The 25,799-nt window shown below is 42.7% G+C and overlaps 1 protein-coding gene across 1 annotated transcript in view; it reads right to left on the bottom strand.

Annotated features, from left to right (window-relative positions):
- ARMH3 (armadillo like helical domain containing 3) overlaps positions 1–25,799 on the bottom strand; it is a gene marked incomplete at both ends in the record, with an annotated part of 105,467 nt that overhangs the window by 49,491 nt on the left and 30,177 nt on the right. Inside the window, 3 exons of the mRNA XM_079535312.1 lie at positions 10,310–10,385; positions 13,664–13,790; positions 14,302–14,384. Of these exons, the coding sequence (XP_079391438.1) occupies positions 10,310–10,385; positions 13,664–13,790; positions 14,302–14,384 (286 nt within the window). The remainder of the gene's footprint in view (positions 1–10,309; positions 10,386–13,663; positions 13,791–14,301; positions 14,385–25,799) is intronic.

Below are 25,799 nucleotides of genomic sequence, written 5' to 3'. Positions count from 1 at the left end.
TCATTTGGCCTGAAACACAACTCAAAACTCATATTAAACTGATTATGAGTAAAGATTGCTTTACCACCATTGTCAGGAAGGTTTGGGGAAGGACTTATTAATACAAAATTATTCAAAATACAAATTCGGTTACTCTAGATTATATATATAAAAAAAAAAAAGACACAGCAAAAGATGGCTACACTTACCAAAAAAAAAAAAAAAAAAAAAAAGAACAAAAAACCCCAAAATACTTCCTTATGGCTAAGCCTTTAAACTCTTCTGGCCTGAAGACAAATGCATAGAATTGTTTCCTGATGCCTTCCTGCTATATAACATCATACTTATAATTAGACTGATACCACATTAAAATGACAGCAAGTACAGGCACAATTCATTTAACAATTAATCTACCCTAGCTATCATTTTCACTTGTCATTAACTGCCTCTCAAAATGCCCTCAATTTCATATAACCATAGGCTTTTCCTTTAAGCACACACACAGGGGAATATGCCATTATAGGCATTATTCAAAGAAGTGCTTTCTGTCCTCATCATCAACCACAGCATTAATCATACTGGAATAGTTTCTTCTCACAAATGACTGAGTTGCATAGTCAGACCTCACCTGCAGGGCCCAGTTGGCTGACAAGTTCACAGCCAGCAGACAACACTGGGCATCTGCAGCAACACACACTGCGAGTCCTCTGGCTTTTACCCCTTACAGAGAAAGAAAGTAGATGCTGAGCACCACAAGCTCCTCTTGATTTAAAGAACTGCTCTATTCAGCATTTTTAACTGCTGGATCCAGAGTAAATACATAGCACTGAGAAGCCAAACAAAATTAGCTTTCTTCCTTCTCTCACATCTGTCCAGACAGGAAAGAGGCTGCTTTCCGCAGAACCAAAGAATGGACAGGTTGGAAGGGACCTTTGGATGTTATCTGGTCCAACACCAGGCTGCTCATAGCTTTGTCCACACAAGATATGAATAACTCCAAAGATGGTGATTGATTTGCTCAAACTCTTCCACTTACGGATCACTTATTTTGTGAAAAGTTGGGGAAGCACCTCCAGGACCACACTCTATTTTATTTTATGGTCAAACTTAAGATCTTGGAGCTGTCTGGCTTTGTGGCTCCAAATTCCAAAGCACGGAGCATTGAAAAATTATAAGGAAAGCATTAAATATTTTCTTTTAAAAAGCAAAGGCAATTAGGCTTTGAGTATTTATACTACCCTGCTCAAAACACCCCATGAAGGGCACTGTGGAAGTTGCATGTATTCACACCTCCTCTGCCAGCAGCAAGAGTTCTACGTTAATTAGCACAACACAACCTTTGGGAAAAAGGATCCAGTTTAAAGTTTCTCATCCAAAGTCTTGGCAACATCACGAGTTTCTTTAGAATAAAAGGCATTTCTCCTGCCCTCAGAGCACATCCCAGCTACATTTTCTATAGAAGTGTTTTTTTCATAGTGCCCAAAGACACCTGAAATTTGGTGTTCTAAAGTTTGAAATTATCTCTCACTTGGGCACAAAAGGTCACATTGCTTTCCACTCCATAATCCATAAGATGAGAAGAAAAATGTCACTGTAATTAATACAAAATGATGACCTAATTAATCATTAACGCAGCAAGACGACAAAGCTTTTGGGCTCTCAAAGTCTTCCAGCAAAGTCAGACAAAAGAACTGCCAGGGAGTTTTTCAGGTCGCTCCATATTTGACCGTCCTCAAAATAAGGCACATACAAAACAAATTGTTTTTATGCCTTATCAAACCGAAATCCAACGTGACAAGGACCCCTACAGCACATCAGCGGCCTTCTGCTTGAGACACACTGCCAAGTCTCAAGCCCAGCACTTCAACTGAAACTCCAGGCAGAGCCTACTCTTCGTAGCAAAACACAGCTTGCAATAATTGCTAGCAGCAATGAATGGCAGGTGAGCCCTCCTGTTCAGCCACGTGATCAGTACATACCAGCATTCCACAGATCACAGAACACAGTCGGACAAAGCACACCATGGCAGTTTTTGCCCCCAGAGTAACATCCTTCAACTGAAGCCTCATTAGTCTGAGATATCAAAATTCTGATGCCCATCACAGGTGATTCTCATTGGATCATCATTATCTTCATCTGTTTGGCTTTGACAGCTGAGGAACTGTCAGGCACGTGGGCACTGTGACTGCCAAACCTTCCCAGCTAATTGCCCCTGAGACAGGCAATGGGACGAGCTTCCCTCAAGTCCTGCCTCAAAGCTGAGGGAGACACGGCTCCCTCAGAAGCACTGCCCCATCATTTTCTGAATTACATTTCCAGCTACAAGAGTTAGGGGAAAAAAAGTAATAAAAAATAGAAATAGCAATACCTTGCACTCCCCAACAGGGGCTTTCTCCCAGTTATCCCGACTCCAGCCAGTGGAATTTAGACAACCTGAACCCCGGATGTTACTTACAGTCTCTGACTGGATGTACACGAATCTGAGCCCAAAATATTTTTACATTTTGGAGGAAATAAATCACAACTCAGTCAAGCTTTCCCTTTTTTCCACTCCAGCTGGCATTGCACTTTTACCTTGCTATAGGCATAGCCCCAACAACACCAACTGGTATTTACTGATGGCTGCAAAGCTCCTGTGCTGCTAAGGTGACACAGTGCGCCCTGTCTCCAGTAGGAAGAGCTCCTAAATCAGCATTTTAACTTTGAATGCTAGGATGTATGTTTCTCTTAATGAACAAAGACTTCTAAATAAGGTGCCCTCCTCTCACAGTTCCCTGGGAATGGAGCTCCAGATTCTGGTGCAGTCCTCAAACAGACTGCAGCACTGCAGTCATGCCAACAGCGTATTATCCTTGCATTTAGCTGAAGGTAGGTACTGCCTTTGCCTAACAAACAGGTGTACTGCATAAGCAGGTACTTTGTCAATTTAGTCCTAAAGGAAGAATTAAGAGAATAGGACGTTTACATTTCTAGAGGAAAAAAACCAACAAATTTGAGGCCCCCCACTAGTAGAAGATAACAAGAAATACATGTTACTGGATTTTTAAAAGCTTTTCTTCTAAATACACATCCCACAGCCCAGATTTGCGAAGGGAATAATAATTCTGGCTGCTGCTGTGAGCAACAGATTTCTTTTAAACAGAAAGAGTAAAGTAGCATTATTCTACATCATTTTCCGAGGGATAGAGGTGTTATTTAAGCTCACAATGATTTTACATTGTTTGGGTTATGAAGAAAGCTGCTTAATGTTCTCTTTCCATTAAAGCAAATCTAGAAAGCTAGACTTGAGACCAGTGGAGATCAGCGTCCCTTATATTTACCCAAAGAATAAGAACAGCATGGGTGAAATTCTGACAAACTACAAGCAGCTGTTTCAAACCGTGCTTCAGTCATGTTCCAGTAGGGCCAATTTTGGGGGCCAAGAGAAGGTGGTTGCTAAAGCTTTTCTTTTCTTGCTTCTTGGCTGCAAGAGGGCTACCAACAAAGATGTCAAGCTGAAATCTGTCAGTTGGATTTGAACTCAGGCCAGCTACAATACCAGAGTAATAATAAAGGCTGTTTTTATAAGCAGAATGAAACAATACAACCATTTAAAGAGAGAAACCTGCAGATCTTTTCAGATTTTGTACTGCAGCAAAAAAAAAATAATAAATCTATCTATACATATATATGCATAAATAAATATATATATATACATATATATATATGCTTACAAAAATGCATCCTAACTTCACAGCATATGCTTTAATGTATTATTGAGCTCGCACAAAATGTGCCTGTACTCAGCAAGGGAATTCAAGACCAAGGTATCTGCAAACAAATGATGCAAGAAATAACTTCTGACCAACATTATGTCCACCTCCAAGATAAACCAGCAGCACTGCCAGTGCTAATGTGTGCTTCCCAGTATTTTTTATGTTTCTTCAGCAAAACGTACTTGGTAAACAAAAGATAACAGAACTCTTGTGTGGTGCCACACTGCTTCACACCACAATGCAAATTAACTCACCTTAATCAAACAGGAGATCACAACTGCACTGGTAAGTGCCTTTCACATCTTCCCTCTCGTGACTGCTCTCACCAAGCTCCAGACCCTGAATTCACTAGCACAAAAGCTGAAAACTGTGTGCCAAACGTATTTCCAAAGCTGAATATTTTTAATACTAAGCCATCAAGAAAAATCTGCTAGCAGTTTAACGAACTCCATCTTACAAGTTTGCACTCCACACACATGAATCCAGCAAAGAGGATCTGCAGACAAATTTCCCCTATTCACAGGGCAGTTGCATTTGATACAAAGCAGATGAAATCTTGGAAGCAATACCTCAGTAACAGAGATAACATTTCCCAGTGAACTCAGCTAAGGAGCCTACAGAAAGATGAAAGCTTACAGGTGAGTAAACTTTGCAGAGAGATGCTCACCTTAGGAGAACAGTACCAGCTAAGATATTTGCTGAACTTCAGAAGAGTTCAGAAGAGACTGCCATGCAGCAGCTGTGTACAGGAGGGTTTCCTTTCTGCCCAAGAAGCAGCCCTCCATTGCACAGACACAGCTACAGGCAGTCCTTGCACAGTAGCTGAAGTACAGAAGCAGACCTTTTGCATGTTCCCTCTCAGAAGGGTAACCTATTGACTAACCCTGAAGAACGGTGATGAAAGCAGCCAACATGTAAGACTGAGAAAGCCAGGGAAGCAAGGCTGCACCCTGGGAACCATCTCCACTTGGTGTTTACCCCATGCTGCAGCATAGCTTTCAAGTGTGTTGAAGAAACCAAGCTGTGGCATCTCAGGTAAAGGCAATACAAACAGATCTGCTCAAATGTGCATCAGCTCTAGAAACCTTCAGGTACCACAAAGAGAAGAGTTAATCCTCCCAAAAATCCACTGGAGAAAAACGTGTATTAAGCCAAGAGAAAACAGACCTGACACTAAGAGTCACCTCTCAAACTGCAATAGAAGTTATTGGCAAAAAGGGGGAAGGTGACCTGGGATGCACCTGACTCACAGAGCCGTGCTGCCATGCTGTGGAATTGGTCCATACAATGTCACTCCGTGCACACATTTGCTCTCTGGATTTGGGCCAGTGGCAGAGACAACATTTAATTAAGCCACTGCATGAATGAGAAAGAATGAAGGAAAATTATAGCAGAATGAAATTGGCTAGAGCTCTGTCAGCAAAGCACACCGAGATGAATCAGCGAGTAAATAAAGAGCAATAGCTTAAAGCTAACACCACTGCCTTGACAAGAAATCAGTTATTGCAAAGCCAATGAAACATTCAAGTTACACAATTGGAGAAAAACCCTTAAAGTTAATGAAAATACTGGCAGCATGGGTAGAGTGCTAAGCAAAGAAGAAACAATGCAGCCTGGGACAGCAACGCTTCTTTTTTTGTTCTCCCATTAGTGCACTGCTGGTCACACTGGCCTTCCAATGAGGTCTTTGCCTTTGAAACAACTCCTGTTCTTTGTCAAGATGCCAGCTAATGCCATAACCTGTCCACATCAAAATCTGTTGCTCCCAGATTAAACTTCCAGAGACTGCAAGGTCAGGTGAAAAACAAGCAGCAGCTGAATTCTGAGCAACCAACACTCCTCCACAGCTGCCGTGCTATCCCAGGAACCACTCTGCTGTGCCAGCATCCCTGTGCAGCAAAAAAAGAAAAAAAAAAGCATGCAAAGCAAACCTGGGAAACAACAAGAAGGAACTTTGCTCCTTCAATTAGGAGTGATTACAGATCACTAAAAAAAACAAAAAACAAAAACATCTAAAATCAATCCAGAATCCTTATTTAGGATCATTTCTTCAGACCATCACTTGAAAAACGTGACAAATTAATTCTTCAATTAAGTGCAAGTATCTTGAAATTTCTCTTATAGAATTTTTAGTAAGAATTTGATCCTTAACCTCAGCAAGATTATATTTGGATTTAAAGTACCAATAAAATATGTTTATGAGTTTCTCTTTGGCTTTCACTGCCTTTTTTTCCTCACTTTTCTCATTTGTTAACTGTCTTGTACCAGCCCCTGATCTGAGCTCAGCCCGACTGATTAGCAGTGACAGCATGTCAGAGGTCATTACCATTAAGCACACCTCAGTGAACAATTTAATGGAGCTGTTATTCCACCAGTGGCAGCTCTCACAGTGGCGTTTAAGCAAAGCTCCAGATGAGGCTGAGCTAACCTGGAGGCCGGAGCACCCTCTGCTGTCAGCACCACAGGCTCCGAGCCCAGCAGTCCTGCCGTCCGCCTTCCAGGTGCTCAGGCAGCAGCACGGTGCCACCAGCAAATGCTGCTGAAGGGAAGAACAACTGAGCACCTCGAGCAAAGCTGGTGCTGTACCTCAGAGAAATGCATGGTTGTGAGAGAGAAAGAAGGGCAGAGAGAAGGGGGTACATCTTAAAACACACCCTCAGCAGACTGTAATCCATAGGCCTCCACTGTGTACAGAAGCACACTCCTGTTCACACAGCCTCATGAACGCTACGGCCACCCATTCTGTGGCTGGGTCAGCAGCACTTAGCTCTCTGTCTCCCCATAAATCCCTTGCTGCAAAGCAGGCCAATGCTGTAGGGATGATACCTGCCTGCCGCTGCTCAGTCTTTAATGGATCTCTGAATGGAGCTGCCTCCTCTATCAGGTTTTCAGTAAGCGCAGATCTACAGAGTGCAGGTAATTTAACATGAGGTACAGCACTGCAGCAGGGATTCCAGGTAACTTACAACAAATGAGCACAGTCCAATTTGGCCTTCTTTCACCTAACTATAATTGTAAATGCTCTTTCAGAGTTCTTCTGCAGCAAGCATAACCATTTCATATACATTCATGCAATGCTTTAAGTGCTCCTCAAAATCCCCAGCCTCTTCTTTATGACCCTGAAAGCAGTCATGAGAAAAGAGCCCCTCCTGTGCAAAGGGAACATCACACCGGGTGGCTCATGTGGAACAGAAGAAGCTGCAAGATGGGAAAGTGAATGAAAGCAGCCAAGCGAGGATTGCAGGGGATGCTACAACAGCACATATAAAAAATGCTTGAGGAAAAAAAAGAAATCTATTACCTGCTCCATACTGCAAAGGTAATCTCTGGTTGTTAAAAGTTTTTGAGCAAGAAAAATACAGCTGCTTTAAAAATGACAACAGGACCCAATTTCAAACAATGGGGAATTCAGTCTATTAACCACTAAGTCAATCTATTTATTCACTTTGAAAAAATTATGGATCAGGAGAAAGTCTATTAAAAGTATACGAGGCTTCAGCCGCCACCTTCCTCACTGAGTAAGCAGTCAGAAGGTGCCCCTTTGAACTCTGCATTAATAACATTCTCATTAAATGCAAACCTGCACAATATTATCTTAAAGAGGCTCATTAGCTTCAAAAAAATTACTCATATCAAAAGTTGCTTACTTCCTCAGAGGTGAGAAGGTGAGTTTTCAGAGCCCTAATTGCCAGAGCTTCTCATTTCAGCTCCCTCTGTGCTGCAGCCATATCTTGCAGTCCATCATATCTCAATTATTTATGTAAAGCAGAAACAGATAGAAGATTAAGCACAATTATGGTATAAGAGAGCAACACAGATCACTAATTCCAGTGTGGTATGCAAGATTTCAACGAGGTTATTACTCTGTCTTCTTCACATTTCCATTTTCTTTAAGCTGCACAGAAATCATGAAGCACACCCAGAAAGACGCATGGAGATAACACAGGAATACCGCCCGCCTCTCTCAATAAGCAGAACATTGATGATTGCTCTTCTTACTGGAGCGAGGACTACAAAAATCAGGTAAGCGAACCAAAGCGTGACTTTGCACTGCACTGGTGCAGCAAACAACAGGTAATCATTGCTTATAAAAACCTTCCAGAGCAACGGAACATGCCGAGGAGAAGAAATCCAATGTGAGAAGGATTCATCTAAAGTCAGCCTTTGTGGTGAAGGCATCAAGTAAGAAACTGTATGCTAATCCCACCTTAAGAGGAAACCAAAGGGGCATAACCAGGAGGCCATTCAGTGAGAAGCTACATCAGGTTCAAACCTGCACGCCCTTAACGATGCATAAATAAATCTACGATAATAATGTCATGCATTAACATGCTCTGTTTCTCCAATAAATCCATCAGCCTGACAGCCTTGTAGGGTTCATTCTTCTCAAGCATCCTCACTCCCTGTTTCTCTGGGCTGATTTGGGCTTGCAGCATCTCGGTGTGCAACATGGAGCCCTAAATGTGTGTGTGTGTGCACAGGGCTCCAGTGTGTGCTCCTGGCCCACCTGCAGCAGAAGCACACAGCCTGGGTACAAAGTCTGCCTAAGGACACTGCTGCAGCCAACAGGCCAGGACAAAATGTTTTTCCCAACAGGGTGCAGAAAGCTTCAGACCTTGAAAGGCTTTAGGCATTCCTAGAGGAATTGTCTTCTCTTTTTCTGCTGCATGATCTGCAACTTTCAAACACCTGAATTCAGTCTTCAAGCAAAAAAGAAACATTGCATCATCACAAGCCCCTGATTTCATACATATTTTCCTTTTTTTGTCCCCACACAAGTAGAGCACCTTTGAATTCCTTCATCTACCAAAAACTGGCTGCTCTAAAATACACCCATTTAAAGAACCCTTTACATTTTTAATTATTTAACATGAGAAGTGAAAAATCAAGCAGTACTTTATTTTATTTTATTTTCATTAAGGGGTAGAGAGGTAGGAAAGGAGATAAGTCAAACAGGCTAACTTCTCTAAAGCCTAATTCCTCTCCAGGTCTCGAGTTATCCCTAATGAAGACCTTGCCTAATCTCCCTGACAAAATTAGTCACTTATGAAAGCATCAAAGGCAAGTGAAAGACCAGATGAAATTTTAATAACCATAAGTAGTGAGGCAGAGCAAAGGAGTCTACAAGAGAAAGATGTTAGAGGCTCCGCTGGTTCCAGGCAGCACCATGCACTGAGCATGTCTGAGGCCAGGTGGTCAGGGAGGGCTGCCACAACGCCAGTTTCCTGGGCTGTAACCCTCCTCAGTTACATCATGATCCTTACCAAACCAGCTGTGAAGCTGACAGTAAATGAGCAATCATAAAATCTTAGCTGCACAAAGCAGAGGTGAGTGCAAACCTTCCATGATCACTTTCTGGGCTGTTTTTTGTTGTTCTTATCGTTTTATTTTTTAAATCTCTTCCCAGTTTAGGCTTCTCTCCCCGTGTACGCAGAGAATTCCCATGGCAGATACTGTGTCACATTAAATGACATTACTTTGCCAACAGCTATCTGTTCTGCTGCTTCATTCAGGGTGCATTATCTGCCCACAAGCGCTCATTTACGTCTGTTTACAAAAAAATAAAAATAAAGACTGGAAAAAAATAAATCACCCGGAAACACATGTGATGTTATTAAGCTTACAGACTTACTAGGGGAACCTTTAAGGTGGTTTATAGACGCTGACTGACTTGAAAGATGCCCTCAGAGAGCCTGCACTACACAACCTCTCTTGGAGTGAGGAAAATGACAAGCATTAACAATACAGCAGTACTAAGCTCCCTGGTGTTACACAGAAAGGCTGCACACCTCATGGAAAGATCATCTAGGAGATGAGAAGGCAGCGATGGGCAGATGCTTTTTGGTATAAATACTCATTTCTTTTCTGCTTTGTTTACAAGCCAGACACAAAAAGTACGTTTTTTCTCTTTCTTCCATTTTCCAATCAATCAGATCTATGAGCCATTTGTCCCAGCACCCAACGCTCCAGCTTTATCACTACAAGTGGCTTCAGAAGATGCAAAATTAATGCTGCCACAGAGGAACAGAGCACAAGAACACCTCAGATATTCCCTAGCCTTACAAGTAGAGCATAACTTCCACTTCTGAACGAAAAGGAGTTTTAAATAAATAGTAAAATGTCTCTGAGTGATCAGCTTTAAACATGCACAAAAATCCTGTAATTTGAAGAGAGGCTTAGAATCTGCTCATTACAGCTGCCTCATAGTCCCCCCTTCATACCTTCATGGAATTGCAATAGAATCACACAACAGAAATCCATTAGGACCACAACTGTCCTGACAGCATAGCATTGTTCCCTGCTGCATAACTTCTCCCAGGGATGCTGTGAGGATTAATTCATTATAGCTTGCATTATGCTCTGAAGGCATTCAGTCTACAGAAGAGAATCATTAGGAAAAGGACAGTCAAAGTCTGGTGACCCTCTTTTATCCCAGTGGGCCCTGCTCAGAGCAGCAATTTTGCCCAACAAAGCAAACAAATTCAAAACCAGGTTCAATACAACAAATGTCATTATAAGAATGCAGTCACACAAGCCCAAAATCTCTAAAATGGTTATTAACTTCTACTCCTTACCTAATATTGACTAATGCATGGGTCACCTTGCTTGCAGGCTCTTTCCACTGACCAGCATTGGTAGAAATCCTGAGAACTGAAAGGAAAAGACAGTTAGTAATACTGGCCATTTTCTACTCCAAAACACCTAAAATCTGCTTTGGTGAGATGGCAACCTACAAATCGTATCAGAACAAAGGTCATCCTTGTGACCATCTGTACAGCAAAGCAGAAGTTTTCTTTAAAGCCTATTTAAGAAAATTAAGGAACACAGAAGAGGCGTACAGCACACCAGGACACCTGGGAGGCAGGAAGCAGGGGGAACAGAGACTCCACCTTCCTGACTTATTTCATCACCACATATTAAAGTTGCTCTCACTCAGAAATAGGACAGCATCCCAAACCTGTGATACCTTTTATTTCACACATTGCTATTCTCCAACTCCTACTTATGCAAGGTTCCACTTGAGCTACACCCTTTAATTTAAACCTAACCAAAGAGCAATGGGTTCTTTACTTCCATGTTTACCTTGAATCATAGAGAAAAATTACACACTAGCCTAGGGAAAAAAACTCTCCCTGTAGGAATGAATGTGTTGCTCAATTGCACAGATGGTCTCTGACAGACTTGGGAGCAGATCTGAAAACATTCTGCAGGAGGAAGAACTTCAAGGGAATCAATTTTTTTTACTGCCAGAACACCCAAAATATTTACTCAGGTCAGAGCCTGTAGTGTTTCTATGGTGGCAGTTACCTGCACATAGAATCATAGAATCATAGAATCACTAAGGTTGGAAAAGACCTAAAAGATCACCCAGTCCAACCGTTCACCTATTCCCAATAGCTCCTACTAAACCATGTCCCTCAACGCAACATCCAGCCTTTCCTTGAACACCCCCAGGGTCGGTGATTCCACCACCTCCCTGGGCAGTCCATTCCAGTGCCTGACCACCCTTTCTGAAAAGTAATACTTCCTCATGTCCAGCCTGAATTTCCCCTGGCGTAGCTTGAAACCATTCCCCCTGGTCCTATCACTAATGACACGAGAGAAGAGGCCGACCCCCAGCTCACTACAACCTCCCTTCAGGAAGTTATAGAGAGCAATAAGGTCTCCCCTGAGCCTCCTCTTCTCCAGGCTGAACATTCCCAGCTCCTTCAGCCTCTCCTCATATGGCCTGTGTTCCAGACCCCTCACCAGCTTCGTTGCCCTTCTTTGAACACGTTCCAGGGCCTCAATATCTTTCTTGCAGTGAGGGGCCCAAAACTGGACACAGTACTCGAGGTGCGGCCTGACGAGTGCTGAATATAGGGGAACAATCACCTCTCTGCTCCTGCTTGCAACACTGTTTTTGATCTTTTTGTTTTTCATCTTTTGTTAAGCACCAAAACAGTAAAACAGTAGCAAGTGTGGATCATTTTTCTGTTTGCCTGAATAGAAATGAATTCACTATGAATTTATATACAAAGTTTTCTAGGGTTAGAAGTGACAGAATAGCACTTCATTCAAATATAGGATCATCTAGAAACGCAAATGCAAGAAGTGAATCTGAAAGCACAGTGGCTGCACACTCATGCTTATTACTGCATAAGAGGAGCTCTCAGTCTTTGCACATCTGGATACAGTTGAGATTCACAAAAAGAAAAATAAATTTTATATATAAATAAAAGCATATCCCAATGTACAAAATTTCAACTACTTTCACAAAAAAAACAAAAAACAAAAAACCAACAAACAACACCCTGAAGGATAGAGCTTATCTGTGCTAACAAATGCCCAAAGACTAAGGGATAGAAGGTTGGCTGTAGTCCCACTAAGAGGGTTAACAAAGCTAAGGGAAGCTGTTAGGCACCTGGCTAAACTGTGGCTTTCACCAGCTTAGACAGTGCTGTCTTCTCACTTTCCTCTGCTACAATTTTGTGCCATGTGCAGAAAAAAGAAAAAAAAAAAAAAAAAGATGTCAGCTCTAAATACGGATTTTGTCAAACAGAAGGTGCTGCACTTCAGTATCTGAAGTAATGCCTGAATGGAAACTCTGCATCCATCTCAGATGTTAATTCAAAGGAATTTGTTCTGTGTGTCAGGATGGAAAGTAGTCACATGATATGTGAAATGTCCACACGGGTCAGCTGTGCCTCTACCGCCCGACTGTATTTGAGGGCATTATTCTTCCATTTCGCTTTCCTTCAGCTTCCACAGGGGACCGGTTTGAAAATGCCACTGGCTGGTAAAATCACCTCATCTTAGTAGCTGCAATTTTGTGAGCAGGAAATCAGTTAGCAAAAAATCTTTTGTGCTCAGAGAACAAAAATGGCCACCTGATCCCTTCTATAAAGGAAGAAAATTGTAGGAAGTTTATACAAAAAGGCAGTTCATTTTGCTGGAAATTGCAGGGAGTACGTGGCCCCTTTTATTTTGGTGAGGACAACTGTCCAAGCCAGAAGAGTGCTGCAGCTAACTACCTCTGTCCCACTGCCCTTCGACTTCCCTTACATGCTTATAGTAACTCTTGTTGCTGGACGGGTGATCACAGTGAGAAAGGAGTAGAGACAGCATGGAAGTAAAAACCTTCTAGAACAAAGCAAGCAAAAGAACACAGCTTTTTCTTCACAGCTTCAAGCATGCAGGCACTACATCAGCCTTGCTGCAGCCACCTCTGGTTACAGGCTCCTCTGTACACACACTGCCTGGTTTTGTCTCCAGGAACTCCTTGCTCTCCTTTGTTCCTCTTTCCCTGCTGGATTTCTCTTGGTGGCATTCCAGCATGTCTCTCTCCATCTGAAGGATGGCAGCCTCTCCCTGTTAAGCTAGCAAGCACATTCCTCAGTCCAGCAATTTACTTGCAAGCAGGTTTGTGAGGGCTGTATTCTTGGTTTATGTTGGCAGTGACAGCAGTAGATGCGATTTGCCTAGCACAGCAAGCGTCCTGTTAGAAGTTCCTCAAATTCTTTTCCAAATTCTTGCTTGCATTGAATACTTGTCTATGCTGGCTGTTTCTGCAGCATGTACTGACCTTCTTGAAGCTAACAGATGTGACAGATGCATACTATAAATCAATCCAACCACACAAAAATGCATGAAACACCTAATGCCATATATAAGTTTGTTGGTTCAATTGGCACTCCTGAATCACAGTAAGCAGATGCTACAAAAGTAATGGGGCTGCTTCTATTTTTTTTTTCTGGCTAAAAATATTTATCCCTCTAACAAATTTATCCTCTCATTTCTGAATTTACCAAACACACCAATAGACAAATTATATCCATTCAAGGAGAGAGGCATCAGCAGCAGGTGGACGGAAAACACCAGACAAACAACCCCCTCAATCACTCTCATTTCAACTCAGTAATATTCCCAACCATCCAGGAGGTACTCACCCATAGAATAAAGGTTGTCAAAATTCTGATGCATCCGAATGATTTCATAATACAGCTCATCATAGCTGCTGGGAGTGGGGAGGAAGGTGTCCCCGTAGGTGATGAACATGTTGAACAGGTTCACAACCTATACAAAGGAATGAAAAGAGGTTACAACAGGAATGTTTCCACAAAAGCTACACTGCTGTAGGAATAAACAATACAGGCTATCTTCAAAACCTTTAAAGAAACAGCTCTTGGTTCCATTAGCCAGCATTACATTAGTTCGTTGCTCTATTATCTTCCTTACAGTACAGAAGAAACACACAGGCAACTTTAACACTGTCATATTGATGGCCAGGAGAAGGGGTCTCTGGTGTCTTGTATACAAAGGGCAGGAAGGAAAAAAAGAAACATTAGCAGATCTGGAGAATTACACTCCTTCCTCACACAGGTTTGTTGATTTCAGTGACGAGAGCCTACAGTGACTCCAAGCACCGCCCTTTCTGGATACCTGGCAAAACCAACCAGTGGTACTCCTCAGCTTTGTTGCCTTGTTCTAGTATCTCCTTCCCATGCTAGAAATCTCAAATTCTTTCCTAACATCCATTCAAAATTAAGTTATTTAAAAGAAGGGGATTTGCTTTGTCTGCACTCACCATAAGAGCAAGGGTGAAGATGTTGTGTTTAGCCAGCAACACGGTTTCATTAGACATGAGAAACTTCAACAAGTTGATCAAAGCTAGGAGGAAATACGTATTTTTTGAATAAAATTAAAGGCAAATTCATTCTCAGCAAGTCACTTAAATACAGATGCATTTTCATTATCCAGTACCAACTCACCTAAACGCAAGCTGCTCACTTTTCCTAAATTTAACAGCCTACACATGGAGTTGGTTGGGTATTTTCTTGCTAAAATTCTGGGCTGGGCAGGTAAGTGACAGCTATTTTAGTGTCCCCACATTTATTTTCCTTCACTGACTTCCTAATCAGATTCACTCAGGCTCAAGGTAAGTCACTTGTTAGCTCAGTCCACTTTTTGTTTTTTCTACCTGCCAGATCTTCGAGTGAGCCTTAGAGCTGGAGAATCCGACCGTCTCCTTTCTGCTTCACACATCACCAACAAGATGTATGCAGTCAGCCTCAAACTGTCACTCCTGTTGATACACGCGATTTTAAAACGACAAAAAAATAACAAAAAGAACCCACAGCATTGCTTTTCTGTAGCTGCTGCAGCAGTACAAGCACAGTTACAGTACTTTATTGTGTCAGCTATCTAGGGCTGTGCCGGGAAGCCTACAGATCTGGTTCGCACTTGTCTTGAGAAGGAAAACAAAGGCTCCTGCTGTAACCACCCAGTATCAGTTAGTGATAGCGGGAATTAACAAAAAGGTTGGCTAAAAGAGCTTTAATCACACAGACTTTACAATGAGCAACTGTGCTCTATACACTGGAGTGAAATGGAAATTTCTTCATCTTGTTGCTTCCTGTTCTTTAAAATTTCAAAAAGGAAAGCTACTCTCTTCTCCACGGTATCTGCTCAGCACTGAAAGATGATTGTTAATGTATTCTCTGCTCCGCAGTCAACAGGTTTCAAGACCTGAAGTACCTGAATTAGATGACCTGCAAAGTCAAGCTGGAACGCTAAGGAGACTTCTTCATCTTGATTACCTACAAATTGGGGCAGCATCTACTGATTTCCTACAGTTATGATTTTGTTAACCTTTGCCTTTTCCAGTTTGTGGCAGCACTTCTACAAAACATTCTGCTGCTCATGGCTTGCAGCAGCCAGGAAAGAACATCAAAATACAAAATACAAAAAGTTCAGCAGCCCCAGGAAGAGCTTGGGACATCTAGATATCTAGATTCTATCTTCAGCCATCAAACAACCAGAATCAATAGGACTCACAAAATTCACTATGGTTTGTGAGACTTGAGAAAAATACGAGCGATAGAAAGCACATTCTGCAAAGTTTGGATGCTGAAAGAGAAAGCTGACAGGTCAGTGAGACACAGCAAGGAGCAGATTTGAGATACACCATTTGAGCTGGCAAAAGAAACTGACCACAGATTTATGAAGTTTAAACATCACTTCCAATTTCTAGTCAATATAGATTTGAAGATGGTAATGATTACACTATCATTGTTCACCCAACTACTACACACTAGTGACTAGCCTGCAAGAAAAACAACCATAGCTTGAGAGAATCCTGCTGCAGATAAGAGAGCAGAGCCCTCAACTCAGCCCAAAGGTAAAGGCTATGGAACAGTAGTTGGTGAAGTCCAGGTAACAAGAATACTGGTAACTTTTGAGCCCCAGCACAGACTGCACAATGCCATCATCACCCCATCATTGGACACCTGCGACCAAAGGCAGAGCCTGGATTCCACGGCAACCCGGAGCTGGAGCCGCTCCTGTCAGGTACTGTGCTGCAAAACAACCATTTGAAAACACGGAAGAAGCAGGTAAAGACAGGCTCTCTGCTGGAGCGAAGATCCAGCTAAAAACAGGTTTCCAAGGTAACCAAAACCTCCACAGCAAAAAGTGCAGCCTCCCGCAGTCGGTGCTTTGGGCTGCAGACAGCTGCCCTGCCTCTCTGGCACAGCACCTTGCGGGCCATTTCTCTCTTTAGTACCTATAAGCGCGATTTTACCTCTTTCCCAGCCATATGACTCCATGCAACCACCTCTCCTGGCCCTGCGGGGCCATGCTTACAGCTGAGGTGCCTGGAAGCAGAGCAGCACAACTCTGGATTTTCCATAACAAGCAGCACAAAGCTTTGGATTTTTGTGGTATGCCTCTCATGCTTTCTCCAGAATGCTGCAGAAAGGCCTCTGGCAGCAGGTGGCCACACAGCAGGAAGGGAAACCACTGAACATCGAATGCAGTGAACAAGAAAGCTGCTCATGGTGAGGAGACACTACTTCTAAAAGAAAGCGTAACCATCACTGTCTGGAGCAGAATGCACTGAGAAACAGGGAAAGCATTTGCTGCAATAACTTTGTTCACGTTTTCTCTTCCTGCTTCAGTTTGAAAGACGAGATATCACTGCTGCTTGAAATCAATCCTTGCACCTGAATTGCACTGCATTGCCCACTCACTGCTCCTTCCCTAAGGACAAGGTAGGGACTCTGCATGTGGAGAAGAACTCAATGCTAGGCTGAGCACTGATCAGATCCTCTAGGTCCACAGTCACTGTGGGCACTGCACAGGTAAATACCCAACAGTTTGGGACCCTCACATTCCTAGAGAAGTTGTAGGGCTCTTAATGACATCGGCGATCAAAGAACAACCAGTCTTCTGTGTCTGCACATTCTGCACCAGTCTCTCTCTGTTCAAGCTGCTCAAAGAAAGGAACAAGAACACTGTGAACAGGAGTCCTTAAATCCATGACTACCTCTGTAGTCTCTGTAATGTGCTTGTTAAGGCAGACCCTGCACTGAAAACGAGGACAGCTGCACCCTGGAGTTTTCAGGATTAACAACCCTCAGATCCTGCTTCAGATGCCCAGAGCCCTTCAGAGACAATTACACACACCAAATAAACCCTTAGAGCAAAGGTCCAACTGGCCAAACGTCCCTCCATCCCTCAGCTCCAGCAGAGCACCGGCAGTGCTGCTCCTGAGCAAGCTGAAGCCAAACCAGATGTGTCACTTCTCCCCCGCTGCAATAAGCTGCGTGTCCAATCTGCAGGCTGCCCTCTCACGCTAGCCAGGAAATTATCCATGTTTGTTCCCAATGGAGCAGCAGTTCAGTTTCTCAGCTGTGTAGACAGACAGAACTGCAGCCCTTGCCTCAGCTCAGCCACATTATCCAAATTTGTGTTCTAGGATTTAACAGTGATGGATTTGAGCAAGAGATCTATTTCAACATGAACCGGAAAACAGATTTATTTATTTATTTATTTATTTTGCAATGCTCTGAAGTATCTTTATCTAAAGAAACCTGCCTTTAGCATCCCCTGCCAGGACACAATACACTAATTCTCAAAATCCCTAATTTTACATTGTAACAATGTCACCGAACTTCTTCAGCAACAAAAGCTGCAGCAGGCTGTAGCTACACCAACCTAGCAGCAGCTAGTATTTGCATGCAAACTTGTGACCTCTTCTGAGGACACTGGCTATGCTTCCCGGATCAGCCAGCAGAGAACAGAACCTTGAACACCGACATACACAGCCTCAAAAGGAAGTAGCTAAGCACACAGAGTGGACACTTAAATTGGGCATGAAGCCATATGATTGGCTGAACATCACAGCGGTGTAACTCACCCACATCGTGTTTTAAGCAATTTTCCCTCCCAAGGATTATTATAGCCAAAAGATGAAAAATGAGATCACCAGCTTTTACAGACACCCTCCCAGCTTTTTAAACTGAAACGACTGCAGTGTAAAAGGTTCTTAGCTCCTCTGCCAGGCAGCTGTGTTTGAGTACTGACATTTTTCCTTATCAGCTCTTGCGGCCAGTCTGTCTGCTGGGCAGCGAGTGCTCAGTCATTTGCTGCCCTTCTGCAAGCCAATCCTCTGTAAGGAGGCTCCAGGCAAATGGCTTCTCTTCTTCCCTACTAGGAAGAAGGCAATTCTAGTTCTGGACAGGTGCACTTCAGTCTCTCCTTCCTCTATTCCTCCTCCCACAGCAGACTAACCTGTTTTGCCCCATAAGCCTCATTTCAAACAGAAACAAATTCAGCTTTGGCATACCATAGGATTATCACAACGTTTTTGTTCTCCTCAGTGTCTCAGTGGATCATGTGTAATGCAACAGGAGCACGGGGACAGGTTAAGCAGAGAAAAGAGGAAGAAGTAGCATTGTCCCCTGAGAAAGTCAGAATGTAGCACAGACTGCCAGGAGCAGCAGAAGGCTCTGATGTGCCACTGCACAACAGAGCAGAAGAGAATAGCGCTGAGAAACACATCAATGAGATCTTAGATGGGTTGAGCACAGTATGGAAGCTTCTATTGCTGTGCTCCCAGGTCAAAAACCTTCTAATGGTGCACATAACGCCCTCAACAAAGGAACAAAGGAAGAAAAAGAAGCTGTGAGAGCCCCCCACAAGCTGCAGTGCAACATCAATTAATAGGTATCCTGTAACTCCACCAATATCCTCTAATTTCCTACCTTCAAAATCTTGGGGCACAGTAGGAAGAGCAGTGATTTTCCCATTCTCTCTGGAACTTACCATCATACTATCAGCATATCTGATGTCCTGCTTTTAACATTTCCGCTCAGGTTCCCCTTAGGGTGATCCACATCCACATGGCACTGCAGGGGAGCTGATAATGACAACTGGCCAGAGGTTCCCTGCTACAGATCTGTCCCTTTGCATCTAAGTGGCTTGAAATCATTGAGCCATCACAAGCCCCAGCTGCACCAGGGCAGAGCAAAGGCTCAGTGTTCTGTCCCAAACAGTAGCCAACACCAAACGCCTGCTGAAGAGAAGGAAGCCAATCAATGCTTTCTCAGCATATTTTTTCAGATTCCAAAAATCAGCTCGACTCCCTTCATTCACATCTTTGGGCAACTACAGCATAAAGTATGGAAACAGACTCACACAGCATGACAATGCCACAATCGTGAATGGGTCCAGTCTCCTATTCTAGACTGGAAATCATTAGAGCTAAGCCTGGATAATCACACGTTCAAATTGTTTTCTCTGTGCTGTTACAAGGAACAAAAGAGACCACGGAACAGAGTAATCACCTGTAATAAATGCCATATCTGATGAGAAATTCAGAAGCAAAAGGCTCAAATTTGAAATATAGAGATGACCTGAGCTTTAAAAGGGAGCAGATCTGGCCACATTCAGCATGAGCAAACAATCAGTGAACAGTGATCAAAACAAACTCAGCAGGAGATGAATATCTACAGACAGGGTTTGACAGAAAAGAACTAGAGGTAGTTTCCAAATAGAGCAGTAGGAAGAGGAAATGTGTCCAAGAAACAGCGACATCATTATTACAAACTAATGCAGCAGAATCCCTGCAGGCACAAACTACCCCAGCATCCTTGGACAAGTTAACCAATTACTCAGGGACAGCACTTGCAGCTCCCTGTCAATCAGGCAAAGCACTAGGAACAAGATCGTTCCCTGATGCTGCTCCCAGGAGAGCAGGGGAAGAGATACCTGCTCCATCAGCACCGCTATGTAACATGCTTCAGCTCCTCTCCTTTGCTCTGATAATGAGGGAACAACCTGCTCTGGGTTGAAACAATTTGCCTGGCTGGCTGGCTCCTCTCCCTGCTGCCACGACAGGCACTGCCAAATTCATGCGCCCAGCTGCCAAAGCTCCGTGGCAGTCAGCAGCCTGCTACTGGCATGTCCCCATCCTCCTATCACCAGCACCTCTACAGCTGTTCCTCTTCTTCCTCTAACTGCCAAGGTACAGCAGAAGAGCAGCCTTAACGAGAAACAGCAGCATGCCAGGGGGTTGAAGCACATGCTGGCATAACCCAATGGCTCCCAGGATCAGGTGAGCAGGCCAATTCATTTTCAATCCTTTACTTCATATAGTTCCCATCCCTGCTACTTGCTGTTCCCATCTAACTGCAGCCAATGGTGTAAAAATCTCAAGCTTAATGGAAGTGCTGATTGCCGATGCCAGAAACAAGTTTTCCAGCTTCATCTAAACTTTACCTTCACCTATTGTTACTGAGGTGAACAATATGCCTTCTTCTTAAAAAGGTAGTTTGTTCTTTTTTTTTAAAATAAGATATAATTAAAAATACACTCACAACTTTCATTCCTCTTTAAAGGAGAGGGAAGCCTGAGCTTAACTCTATCCTCACTGATAGCGTAGGTTCACCCTTCATTCAAAAGCAGTCTTGAGAGTGAAGATTGTACACCTTCCCGAAGGACCAAAAACCAGAGCCAATTCAGAAAGGATAAATATGAGGAAAAAGCAGAAACATGAGTATGGACATGGAAAGGCAGCAAGATAGGCGGCCCAGGAGGGCTGCTTCTTGAAAACAGGAAGTTAGGAGGGTAAATAGGCTCAGAATAGTGCGTTCTGAGCACTGCAACCCCTCAGAGCAGAAGAAATGGCTGCAAACAGCTCTGGCTGTTCTATCATCAATACCATGATAATCTCATGGGAAACTATCCTCTCTCTTACTAGGTCACCGTGATCTGCAAGCTCTGAGGGATTCACAAGCAAATTCTTCAGTGTTGGCAACATGTAAAAAATATAAATAATTTTTAAAAAAGTATTCTACAGCACAGAACAACACATGCTGATGAGATCTGTCAAGTATGACTTAAAGGTGTTAGATGAAGAATCCCCATCCTGATCACCCCAGGCAATCAGTGACAGCTACGTATCTGTGGCCATCAGCAACTGAAACCAAAACTCATCACCGATTACGTTGAAGTGTATTAAAACAAAGCAATGGCCATTACAGTTAAGTAATAGTAAACTAAGAAATAAACAAGCAAAAGGAGATGCTTCCTAGAAATACCCAACACAGGAAATTTTCAATATTCTCTTTACAAGAAAGCCACTCCACTTCAGCATTTCTCATACTATCTGCTTTAGGGGATTTATACTATTGTTTTTCATCAAACACGCCTATGCTCTTACCACAGAAGAGTTTTAGTTTGGGCTGAAAAAGGTGATGTGGAAAAGTTAGTAAGAAAGTGGCCAACCAGCAGGGAGTGACAGCACTTATAGTCTTTCTTACGAACTTCATGCATCAGCTGCTTGTAAGCTTTGTAAGGGTGGGACTCGTGTTTCCTTTGGGGCAACGCAGAGAGCTACCAGAAGTAAAAATTAAAGTAATCATTTAATAAGCCAATTAATATCAACGTAGCCAAAGGCAAGACTTCTTTTATAAAACGACCTTTCAATTTCCATCCTTTCCTAATTTCACTGAAGCAGCAAACAGGACTAATAGTTGCACCCCTGTACCAGGGTTTAGCCAACACCGTACTACATGTCCAAGCAAGTGTGAGAAAGGGCAATTCCACTACCTAATCCACAGCACATAACAGTTACTGCCTTAGTCTGAGCAGTTCTGTTCTTCCATTGCTCCTGTGTTACTGTGTCATCTTTTCAGAAACCTTCCTAGAATCAACAAGCACAAGTGCTTGTGAACCTGTCCTACTATAGTTGGTATTAGGAATTTTCTTTTAATTTCAGAGATAAGAAAGTAAAAAGAAGCATGCCAGTTACCTTTCTAAGGTAAGAGCGAAGTGAGCTGCAACAAGCAAGAACAGGGCACTGTATATAAAGGAAGTTAATCACAATTCTATTACTGATTTACTGACTCATTAAGAAACATGCTAAGTCCAAAAATCTCCATTTAATCACTCCATTCATCTGAATGCTAAAGGACATCACTCAGTAACACTTCCAATCACATAAATACTAGTAAGATCAATTAATAGCAGAGAGGGAAATAACATTCAACTTCCATAACTATACAAGCTCATTTGTACAAACCACAAATTCATCAGCTCAGGTGCATAAAACTGCTGCCATATCCAGCATGTAGCAGCACCCAGCAACTGCTGGTTTTACAGTCCCACAGCAAAGAATCTCAGCCCTTGGGACGTTAACATAAGAGCTATGAAATCCTGCCCATGCCCTTTTTGGCAAAGACAGAAGTCACAAAATGACGTTTTGCCTGTTGCAGCCATGCTGCTAAGGAAATGTCCTCTCTTATTTTAAGCATGCAATAAGCATGCAAACTAAGAAGCGCTGGAAAAAAAAGCTGCCCAGGATACACACCTTAGCTAGGACAGTAGCTTTCATTCTTCAAGTTCCCCCACATCAAACCAAGGTCCCAAGAAGACATCCAAATAAGAGAATAAGAAAATTTAAAGTTGAAAATGATGAATAGTTCTCTCTTTAGATCATCAGGTTAGGTGATTTCTCATCTGAAGTTTCTATCCAGTGACACCTCCTAGCCTCCACAGTCCTCCTGAGAAAACAATAGAGACCTTTCATTCCTCCTACTACAGCAGCTTCCCACTCTGACCCAGTTCTACCCATTCTCTCCAGCTTGCCATGCTCAGGGCCTCTCAGCCCTCCTCACACGCAATCACCTCCAGCCTCCCAGACCTACCACTCATCTCATCTACCCGATCAGTTCACAGCTCTCATTCCTGTTGCAGCTGCTCAGCAGTTCTCCCTTACCCTGCCTGGACTTTCTTCTTGCCTCTTCCTCTCCGTTTCTGGTGCTCCCACTGAACTACTGCTGTTTTCAGCAGCTCCATCTCTGGGAACTACAGGAAGAAGCCCATTCCTGCCACTTTGAGCCTCACTCCGTGGGGTGGCACTCTCCTTAGAAACTCTGCATCATCTTATACTCCTGAGTGAGTTGAGGGATCCCAAACCTCCAGCAGAGAATACGCGCCTGGAGCTCCGTCACATGGAGGAGGTGCAGCTTCAAAAGGTTGCACTGGCTTCCCACAGCCAAAAGGCATGGAGAAATGACTTGGTAAAGCATGCACTAGGTAGTGTATGTTAATATACTAAGGTGACAGGACTCTAACATTTGTTCTACAGTTCTCTTCAGAGTTTACAAGCAGTAGAGTTAAGTCTGAAAGTGTTTTTGCTGGAAGGTATTTGAAAGGTCAAGTCTCACATAATAATTTTTCATTCCAAAACAGTACAGCTCACTTAGAACCATTTAACAAATAGGCCTTCTTTCACTCACTGTAATTTCCTGTTATGAATGCATTTTACACTCAACACACAAACTCCTGTTCCTTTTGCCCTATCCCTACAGTTACCTTTATCAGCTACCTTTGAATACGTTTTAATTATTTCTTTATTTTTTCCAAAGTCTTCAAGCCATTTTCTAACCGTCCAAACAGCCCTGTACCCTTTCATACTCTCACAGCAACTAGCGATCGGACATTTCACCAGTGAACTAAACTGTCTGGTACACCAGTACATGAATCCTGTCTCCACAAAAGTTGCAAGACAACAAGCTTCCCTTGCCAGGCAGCTGCTGCAGAATGACAGCAGGACTCGAGATGAAGGGCAGATGCAACATCATCTGATTTCCAGTGTGTTCAGCAGCACAAATCAGAGTGCTGAGGCAGACTTTATCAATAGCTGGAAAACCAGAAATGCCATTGTTAACAAACACTGTAGCAATAAGTATTTAGTATTTCTGTTGCTGAAATACATTCCACAGAGGAACATTTCACTTCTTTAGTATTCACCCCCTAAGAATTTGAGAATATTATCTCCACCTTATAAATAGAGAAACTGACAAAAAGTTCCAAGCAGTCCACACAAAGAATAAAAGCATATTTTGTTCAGCAGCATTGCGAAAGTTTACTCTGATAATCCCCAAATAAAAGTGGATAAATACCAACTGCTTGATGAAGGCATGTGAAGCATCTTCATTTTAACAGTACATTCAGCATCTGTCAAAAATAGCCTATCTATAAGGTAAGAAACCATAGCCTGTACATCACAATGATTTAGGAACTGAATTTCAGTGCTTTCTATTATGTCAAAACTCATTTACAATCCAACTTTATGTTTAATTGCCCTAATAACTAGCTATTTCAGCATTATTCACTATTATACATATATTCATGTGACATACTCTTGCCATTTTAAGTCTATATTAGAACTGGTTTTCAGTTTCTTTAAAAATGACTTCTACCTAAAGCAAACCATAGCAACTGCAAGGAATTTACCTGTACCCTCTAAGCTCAGAGCAAATTGCTCAAGCGTTACTAATTTTGAGGTGGGAGAAGTTGAAGAAATGAGGTATTTTTATATAAAAAGCTTAAATGACTCACGAAAATTCTTTTGGCATAGCTTGTATGTGCTTGACAACAAAAACATATATAGCACCTTCCATCACCCAAGTGCTGTACATACTGGCTAGGAAAGAGTTCAAGAACTAAAACTCAACTTCAACTCTATAACCAGCAAAATCAAACTCTCCCATGACTTAAGCAGAGCTCAAGAAAAACACTGGACAAAACATGGTATTTCCGGAAGTAGGGAACAGGTTGTTACCAAGTAAAGTTTTCTTGTAAGCACTATTAAGTATCTTACACTTGACATCCAGTGAATTAGTTGTTCCTTAAGTATCAGTTATTTGGCATAACAGCCCTGCATATTGCCCCCCATACCCACGCGGGAATAAGGAAACAGTCATATCCAAGTCTTAGCCAAAACTTCATGCTAGTCACCAGAAAGAGTATACAGTCACAGCAGAAAAATCTGAAAAAGCTCAAAAGGAACAGCCATGTACCAAACAGGGATGACTGGATTGAAAATAATAAACTGCTAAAATGTTAAGTAGGAGCTAAGATCAGGAGTACTGCAGACAGCACGAGCAGTTGGGTATGTGTCTTGAGTGATGCCAAGCACATGGCTCCACTGCTTTTCTCTGCACTCCTTGCAACATAAATCAAAAAAAGAAAGGCAGAAACTTTCCCCAAGTTCTGCTGGCATTCCATACTGAAGACAGAGCACCCATAAAGGAAGAGCATCTATCTAGCACATGACACGAGTGGCTTTCCTTAATCAGAGAATAGCTAACATTAGAACCAGCAGTTGAGCAGAAGGCTCTGTACATTGCTACTGCTGCCACCTACAAACTCTCAGTTCCTCCACACTCCAGACTACCACCTCATCCCAAAGTATTCCCTTTGTCTTTTTCTCCCACTCAGTTTTTACTTGAAACAACTCTCTTCACATGCCAAATTCCCATGTAAAATCCCTTGCCTTCTTTTCAAGACTTCCATACACCCATTCCCTTCTCCTCCTCTGTTCCATCCAGCCATGCAGGGGACTTCCATATTGCAGTCACTCACACTACACAACAAGGGCTATGCTCCACCTGTCACAAACTTGCCATTCAAGAAGATGAGTGTGGGCTTGAAGACCTGTAAAACATGTCTGAGATCTCAGGTGCTCCATCAGGCCTTACAGTGAGTGCACAGATGTTCCCTTTCAGCTGTTCATCCAGCAGTGACAACAAATCCGTCAGTCCAAAGCAAAAGCCTCAAGGTGAGTATGCTCACCTTGCATAGAAATGAATGCATAAGTCTCTGTACTCTGTTTTGGCAATGTCTGACAGATTGATCAAGACTAGAAAAATATCCGTTCTTCCACATCAAAGGCAGCAATGTCCTGGGCAGTGATCAGCCTTGACAGATCTGAGTAGGGATAAGAGTTAATTG

Source organism: Tetrao urogallus (genome assembly GCF_951394365.1).
Source record: "Tetrao urogallus genome assembly, chromosome: 5".
Lineage (NCBI taxonomy): Eukaryota > Metazoa > Chordata > Aves > Galliformes > Phasianidae > Tetrao > Tetrao urogallus.
The sequence above is the reverse complement of the archived record's forward strand: the minus strand, read 5'-3'. Positions and strand labels throughout refer to the sequence as shown.